This window comes from Rhinatrema bivittatum, chromosome 10 (assembly GCF_901001135.1).
Source record: "Rhinatrema bivittatum chromosome 10, aRhiBiv1.1, whole genome shotgun sequence".
NCBI lineage: Eukaryota > Metazoa > Chordata > Amphibia > Gymnophiona > Rhinatrematidae > Rhinatrema > Rhinatrema bivittatum.
In genome coordinates, this window is record NC_042624.1 from 30447760 (window position 1) to 30456195 (window position 8436).

Consider the following 8436-nt stretch of genomic DNA (forward strand, 5'->3'; position numbering starts at 1 on the left):
CAGTCCCTCCAGAGGAACATGGGTCCGGCCAATATTCCGTCTACTTTGTGGTTCCCAAATAGGACAATGCTTTCCGCCCGATCCTGGACCTCAAGACTGTCAGCAAGGCTCTCAGGGTTCCCCACTTCCGGATGGAGACTCTGTGTTCAGTCATCGCGGCGGTACGTGTGGGGGAATTCCTAGCGTCTCTGGACCTCACAGAGGCTTATCTCCACATCCCCATTTGCCAGGAACATCAGCAATTTCTTCGGTTCAAGATCCTGGGACAGCATTTTCAGTTTCAGGCTTTGCCCTTTGGTCTGGCGACCGCCCCGCACCAAGGTGATGGTGGTGGTTGCAGCAGCACTCCAGAGGGAGGGAATCTTGGTTCATCCCTACCTGGACGACTGGCTCATCCGTGCGAAGTCCGAGAACCTCTGCCGACAGTCGGTCGACAGGGTGTTGACTCTCCTCAGCTCCCTCGGCTGGGTGGTGAACTTTGCCAAGAGCTGCCTGGTTCCCTCACAGACGCTGGATTTCTTAAGAGCACGTTGCGATACCCGCCTGGGCCGGGTTTTTCTCCAATGGGAACAGGCACTCAATCTCATGTCCCAGGTACAACGCCTTCGCGGCCTTACAATTCCCACAGCGTGGAATTACCTACAGGTCCCCCGGGTTCCATGGTGTCCTCAATCGATTTGATGCCCTGGGCTTTTGCGCACCTGCGCCCACTACAGAGGGCGCTGCTGTCCAGATGGAAGCCGGTGTCTCGGGAGTTTCAAGTCCTTTTGCTGCTACCGGATTTCGCCATGCACAGCCTGGATTGGTGGCTCCGTCTCCCTCATTTGCTTCAGGGGTGGACTTGGAAATGCCACATTGGGTGATGGTGACCACGGATGCCAGCCTGGCCGGACGGGGGGCTGTGTGTCTGTCTCAGTCGGTCCAGGGCTTTTGGAATGCGGAGCAGACGAAATGGCCCATCAATCGCCTGGAAACCAGGGTGGTCCGTCTGGCGTTGAAAAGATTTCTTCCCTTGGTACGCCACAGGGCAGTGCGGATCCTGTCCGACAACGCCACCATGGTGGCATATATCAATCGGCAAGGAGGAACAAAGAGTCGTCACGTCTCTCGGGAGTCGGACAAGCTCATGGCCTGGGCAGAGCAGTACCTAGCCCGCCTCGCGGCATCTCACATCGCTAGCGAGGACAACATGCAGGCGGACTTCTTGAGCCGACAACGCATAGACCCCGGAGAGTGGGAACTATCCGAGGAAGCAATGTCGATACTGGTTCGCAGGTGGGGGGCTCCCCATCTCGACCTAATGGCGACGCAGCGGAATGCGAAGGCTCCGCACTTCTTCAGCCGCAGACGGGAACACGGTGCGGAAGGAGTAGATGCTCTGGTTCTTCCTTTGCCTGGGGACTTTCTACTGTAAGTGTTTCCCCTGTGGCCCCTAATTGGAAAAGTCCTGCGTCGGGTAGAGGTACATCGTGGCATGGTGATCCTGGTAGCTCCAGAGTGGCCACAACGGCCATGGTTTGCTGATCTCGTCAACCTCGCGGTGGACGCCCAGTTTGTCTGAGTCACCTTCGGCGTCTTCTTCATCAGGGTCCCATATTTTTCGACCAGGTCGGCTTTTGAGAGGCAGCAACTGAGAAAACAAGGTTATCCGGATGAAGTGGGCTCTACCCTCCTTCGAGCCAGGAAAACGTCCACCTCGCTCACTTATGTTCGTGTCTGGAAAGTTTTTGACACCTGTTGTGCTGAGGAATCCATTGTTCCACGTCATGCTTCCGTGGCTCACATCTTGTCCTTCCTCCAGAAGGGCCTCGGCATGGGTCTGGCATATAATTCGCTACGGGTACAAGTTGCGGCCCTTGGGTCACTCGTCAGACGTCTCGATGGGGCTTCCCTAGCCACACATCTGGACTTGGTGCAGTTCTTGCGAGGAGTGAAGCGCCTGCGACTGCCAGTTCGGACTCTTTGTCCCTCATGGAATCTTAATTTGGTTCTTCGATCCCTGTGTGACCCTCCTTTTGAGCCCTTGAGGTCGGCTACCCTTAAGGATTTAACCTTAAAGACCGTCTTTCTGGTGGCCATCTCTTCGGCCCGCAGGATTTCAGAACTTCAAGCACTAACCTGCAGAGAGCTGTATCTCTGCTTTACAGATTCCGGGGTAACTTTGTCCATTGTACCCTCCTTTCTCCCAAAAGTGGTGTCATCGTTTCATTTGAATAAGTCGATGGAACTGCCAGCTTTCCCGGAGACGGAGTCCAGAGAGCTCCGTCGCCTGGATGTTAAGCGAATTATCCTACGTTACCTAGAGGTCACCAATGACTTTTGGTTGTCGGACCATCTGTTTGTTCTTTGGAGCGGTCCCAAGCGTGGGAACAAGGCCTCTAAGGCCTCTATCGCTCGGTGGTTAAAGGAGGCAATCTCATTTGCCTACATTGGCGCTGGCAAGCGTCCTCCGTTTGGAGTGAAAGCACACTCACTGTGTTCTCAAGCGACTTCTTGGGCAGAGAGCCAGGCGGTATCCGCTCAGGAGATTTGCAGACCAGCGACCTGGAAATCGTTGCACACTTTTGCGCATCATTATCGATTGAATTTGCAGCCTCTCGGTCTGGGCTCATTTGGCAACCAGGTTCTTCGAGCAGGGCTTTCCGGAGCCCACCCTATTTAGGGAATCTTTGGTACATCCCACGGTCTGGACTGATCCGGATACGTACAGGGAAAAGAAAATTATTCCTTACCTGCTAATTTTCGTTCTTGTAGTACTCCGGATCAGTCCAGACGCCCTCCCGTGGTCTTTGTGTTTGGTATTCACAGTTGGTTATCCAGCTCGAAGTTGCAATTCTGAGATGCAAAGTTTCTCGATCTTTCAAGGTTTTTTGTCCATCAGTATTTTCAATTCGTATTTAGTTACTCCGCAGTTTTGGAGTCGGTTTGATCCATTCATTGGTTGTTATTGCTTTGATATCCTTAATACTGAAGGGACGCAGGGGGTGCGACTGGTTATCAGAGGGCGCCCTGCAAGTTTTTCTCTGTCTCCATCTGCTGGAAGGGAGGCATAACCCACGGTCTGGACTGATCTGGAGTACTACAGGAACAAAAATTAGCAGGTAAGGAATAATTTTCTTGTGCATGTGTGTAGTGAGAGAGATTGACATGACTTGCTTAAGCACAGAACTTGATAACTGCTATGAGGCTTGGGAAGCTGAGTAAAACTTGGATCCTGCTTTGTATCAAAGCTTATGTTCTCTCCTCTTTAGGTTGGCATTACGTTATTTACGGTTTCTCACAGGAAATCCCTGTGGATGCACCATGAGGTATGTCAATTACAAAACCTGATGGATGAATTTAGAATTTCTCATGCCACATTTTGTACTTATTCTCTCTAGTTGTTGACCCTGATTAGGTGTTTTTGCCAACAGAACATAAAAGTAGCATTTCTTGGGAAAAATGCCCACTACTTGGGGCCTGGATTGGTACACAGCCTTTGATTTCTCTATCACTGGCTCTGCTTTGATAGTTACCCAATGTAATTAACACTTGGAAGCCTTCCAGTGGACTTGATGGTCTTAGTCCACTTCCCATTGGTTAAGTGCCCACCATTATAGTTGGCACTAATTGGCTCCAATGTGATGTTATCAGAGAGACTAAAAGCTGAGTGTGGGGTATGGAAACGCACTAACCCTGTCAGCCTTGGAGGATGTCCTAGTGCTTAGCAGGGCTGAGAGAGTGGCAGAGCTGCAGAGGGAGTTTGCACTGCAGCTGCCAGTGTTGAGCCTGTTCACTGGATAAAGAAAGGACTTGACATAGTGTCATGAGCAATACATACTATAAAAAATTTTAAAAACAATTTCAGCTTAATCCACGTGAAAGTTAAAAAGCTGTTTTTCTTTCAACATATCCAGTGAGATGTATTTTTATTATTTTTTTTTGGAATGGGGTAAAATATGGTTATTAATATCCCATCAGTATTTTATGATAATCCAATTTGAGGCTATTCCACTAAAAGTATTCTTTCTTTAAAAGTAAAGCAGAATGGAACCCATATTGCTTTCAGGCTACTTATTCCTGTATAGAAAGAAGGATTTTAACAGAAAAATTTCCTGCCTCTCCCAAGAGTGGCTTTGGCTATAGCCAGCCGCTGACAGAATGATGCCCTAGGCAGTATCTGCCTTGTGCAATATGAGATGCAAGAGACAAGGGGATAGTGGAAAATTGCCCTGAGATAGATCCATCCCAATGAGCATACTCCTGGCACATGCAAACAAAACTTTCACCAAGAGTCGCACAAAATCTGAAGCAGTGATATCCCCCCACAGTGCACCAAATCTTTCAGTGGTCAAAAACCCCCTCAAATGGAATAAATACCCGATCTGAAGCATATTCTCATCCCTTTCTGTTATGTTGTATCCAGAGCATTAAATTGAAGTATTGGAGAATAGCCACTGCTGAGGCAGTTCATTCTGCAGCACTCCTGCTTCAGATACAAAAAAAAATGTTTTCATCTGTGTAACCAAGAACTGAATTGCTGTGTATGGGATCAGGCCCCAACCATTCATTGGGTGCTTTCTCAAAAACATGATGAGAGTAAATGGCCGAGGAAAACAGAGATCATCTGTCTTAGGGCATAACCAAACGGTAATTCCCCAAAAACAGAACAGACGAAAACATGCAGACAGCAGCATTGCTTTCTCAAGTTCAGTGAAAGGCAATGCTGCAAAAACTCTGATATTCAGCTAGCCATGAAACCAGGAGCTATACGCACAGGTTGAGCCACATGCGTTGAGCGGATTTTAAAAGCCACTTGAGTACATGCATACTTCTGGTTGTGCAAACACATGAAAATTTCCAAAAAAGGGACAAGGCATAGATGTTCCTGGATTCCAATTTCAAATTATCCTAACTGGGGTTTGAAGCCTGCAATCCAGAAATTCCCCACAGCAGTAAATGGGGTCCTGGAAACGTGCCTCACGTGTGTCGTAGCGTTCCCAGCAGCGAGGGGAGGAGTTTACCCTTGTGCCTGTATGTTTCTGTTTCCAGAATTATTAAAAAGAGCCAGAAATTCCGTCAAATAAATCAAGTAGCAAAAGAAGAGGGAAGCAATTCTTCACTTATATTGATTGCTCACGTTATTTGTTCAAAATTTAGTGTATATATATTTTTTATTTTTATTATTTATTATTTATTTGATTTTTGAATTTTTATAATTTTTCTTTTTTATTTGAAGACGACAAATTTTATAATGTAAAAGTGAACCGCATCAGCAAGCCAGACGGCGTCTCACCAGAAACCTTGAAGGTTCTGTCCATTTTGAATTCATGTGTGAGACCAGCAGGTCCAGATGACAAATGGATTTTGAATTTATGCGAGAGACCTAAGGGTCCCGACGTTGAAACACTATTTATGAAGACGAAGTGCTGAAAAAAGCAGCACAGTTATATTCTTTCATCAGAGACGGAATGTTTGGATTATTTCCCTTCTGTTTAATGTGTTAAAAATTGGCTCCTGTAGAAGCTGGCATCAGCGAAACTTCGGCCGCAGTTGAGCCGTTCATAAAAAATACACATACCGTCTACACTATAAGAGGTGTCTGCATCAGCTCATTACGATTAGAACTTTAACAGTTCAACATTGAAATAGATCGCTGAAATGTTTAAACCTTTAAGTGACTGCAAATGATTGAGAGGACCGGGCGCTCGCCTTCAAGGTTTCTGGTGAGACGCCGTCTGGCTTGCTGATGCGGTTCACTTTTACATTATAAAATTTGTCGTCTTCAAATAAAAAAGAAAAATTATAAAAATTCAAAAATAAAATTAATAATAATAAAAATAAATATATATATACACTAAATTTTGAACAAATATACGTGAGCATCAATATAAGTGAAGAATTGCTTCCTTCTTTTCTTTTGCTACTTGTTTCTGTTTCCAAACATAAGCGTGCAGATTTACCCAGAAAAAGATGCAGATTTGTGTGCATCCTTTTTTCTTAGACAATTTTCTTAAGAACATAAGAACATGCCATACTGGGTCAGACCAAGGGTCCATCAAGCCCATCATCCTGTTTCCAACAGTGGCCAATCCAGGCCACAAGAACCTGGCAAGTACCCAAAAACTAAGTCTATTCCGTGTTACCGTTGCTAGTAATAGCGGTGGTTATTATCTAAGTCAACTTAATTAATAGCAGGTAATGGACTTCTCCTCCAAGAACCCATCCAATCCCTTCCTAAACGCAGCCACACCAACTGCACTAACCACATCCTCTGGCAACAAATTCCAGAGTTCAATTGTGCGTTGAGTGAAAAAGAACTCTCTCCGATTAGTCCCAAATGTGCCACATGCCAACTTCATGGCGTGCCCCCTAGTCCCTCTACTATCCGAAAGAGTAAAAAACCGACTCGCATCTACCCGTTCTAGACCTCTCATGATTTTAAACACCTCTATCATATCCCCCCTCAGCCGTCTCTTCTCCAAGTCCTAATCTCTTTAGTCTTTCCTCATAGGGGAGCTGTTCCATTCCCTTTATCATTTTGGTCGCCCTTCTCTGTACCTTCTCCATCGCAATTATATCTTTTTTGAGATGCGGTGACCAGAATTGTACACAGTATTCAAGGTGTCTGTCCTTTGAAAATTGATGTAAAGTCTGTGGGTAGGAAGTAGCTGCGGTTTTACGCTTATTCTTCCGGTCTAAAGATTGTGTAAGTGGAGGACAGCAAGACCCTTGTTGGTGGTTTGTAATGGTTTTCAATGTCTTTCCCTCTACAGTATTACTTACACATGGATGGCAGAGGCAACTACGAATTCAAGCAGATCACAGAAGACACAGTTGAGTTTGGTTCTTAAATACTACAGCTACAACTACAGCAAATAATTGCAGAGAAAGAGAGACTGATAATTACCAAAAAGACTTAGAAATTCATGTATATTGTACAATACAACAATTAAGTTTGTTTTTCTAAACAATCTGGCTGAACTAGCATAATCTTAAACTATTTTGTTTATAGCATTTAATATGTAGAATACTGTTAATTGTGTATATGTTGAGTTAATTATTACTACTCTACTAAGAATGCCCTTATTATTGTGGTTAAAAACCTGCCCAAATTGAATTGGGCAAACCTCAGTGCAACTGGAGTCCTCCTAGAGTGCAAAACATTTGCTGTCTGCTACCTTGGCTTTCGTGGGACATCCCTCTGATCAGCTCTGTTGCGCTTAGGATTGCCTGGTTTCCTTTCCTTACCTAGGACCAGGCTTTGTTTTCCTCTCTTGATTCAGGTGCTACAATAACGGAAGTCAAATCCTAAGCCCTGATTGTGCAGCATCTGATTTTCTCCTCCTGGCTAACCTGGAAACAGAGGCCGTGGAGGGCTTTGATGGACTTCTCACAGATTCCTGACGATATTCAGATACCTCTGTCGCATCTCTTAATAAAGCGTTACAGCAGATACCGTATGGGAATGCTCTGGAGTTAATTGAAATCGCAGCAGTACCACCTTTCAACTTGAGCCGTCACAAACATAGCGGGAGTCCCCATGCCCCACAAATAGATTGGGACATTTCTCTCTTCTTCCAAGCATCATGAGTGGGAGCCCTATTGTACTTGCAAAATCTGTATGGCTGAGATACTACTACATAATTTTTCTGAAAGAATCAATAACTTGCTGATCTTTTTATTCTGTTTAAACTGGGAATTATTTGTATGAGTTACTAAACATGCATTGGATGTGTAATGTTGCACATGAGTTGTAACAATGCTGCACTACTTAAAGATATACACTGATTATGAAATAAAATTGTTTTCTTTAAATCTTTTTATCAAGATTTAGCATCTGATTCTTTTTTTGCAAAATGGGTAACAGGTGATTTTTACATGAGTAATCCAAGAATACCTTGTTTTTTAATTGACTGTGTAGTATTTTTTATACAATTGTTATTGTGAGAGTCACAATCAAGTAATTGGTAACTTAGTGACGATTAAAACTGAGGTTCATCACGTTATCAGCATGTAGTTATTGATAGGTATGATGGGGAAATGTGGTTTGGATGGGTATTTGTTCCAGTGGCAATGTAGTGGTCTGAGATAAATTTCCCATGTTCCCTGTATGTACCCGGATCAATCCAGGACAGCTGGATTTTGCTTCCCCTCCAGCAGATGGTGGAGGTGCAAAACCTAATGTCTGGTAGCTGTGTTGAGTTTAATGTTGGAATTTGTCTGATTTTTGGTTTAGTTAGCGATTGATTTAACAAGGGAAGTTTAGTTAAGGGTCCCTTTAAATTAAAAAAAAAAAAAAAAAAGGGATAGTTGTATTTAGCCTCCCTGGTACTCGAGGCTGGAGAGCAGAGGGTTGGGAACCCTGGAACTGCTGAGGGTGATACCGGGAGTCCCGGCTCACTCACCCTCAGCGAGACCGACTACAGTTGTGTTTTATTGCCTTGGACTCTCCAG

General features: G+C 44.8%; 1 protein-coding gene across 3 annotated transcripts in view; it reads left to right on the plus strand.

Moving 5' to 3' along the window:
* Positions 1–7811, plus strand: part of ABCD3 (ATP binding cassette subfamily D member 3) — a 312071-nt gene extending 304260 nt beyond the window's left edge. For all 3 annotated transcript variants that reach the window (XM_029618697.1, XM_029618696.1, XM_029618698.1), the window contains 2 exons: positions 3252–3308; positions 6756–7811. In XM_029618697.1, coding sequence (XP_029474557.1) covers positions 3252–3308; positions 6756–6833 — 135 coding nt within the window. In that variant the 3' untranslated portion in view covers positions 6834–7811. The remainder of the gene's footprint in view (positions 1–3251; positions 3309–6755) is intronic.
* Positions 7812–8436: the final 625 nt, after the last annotated feature.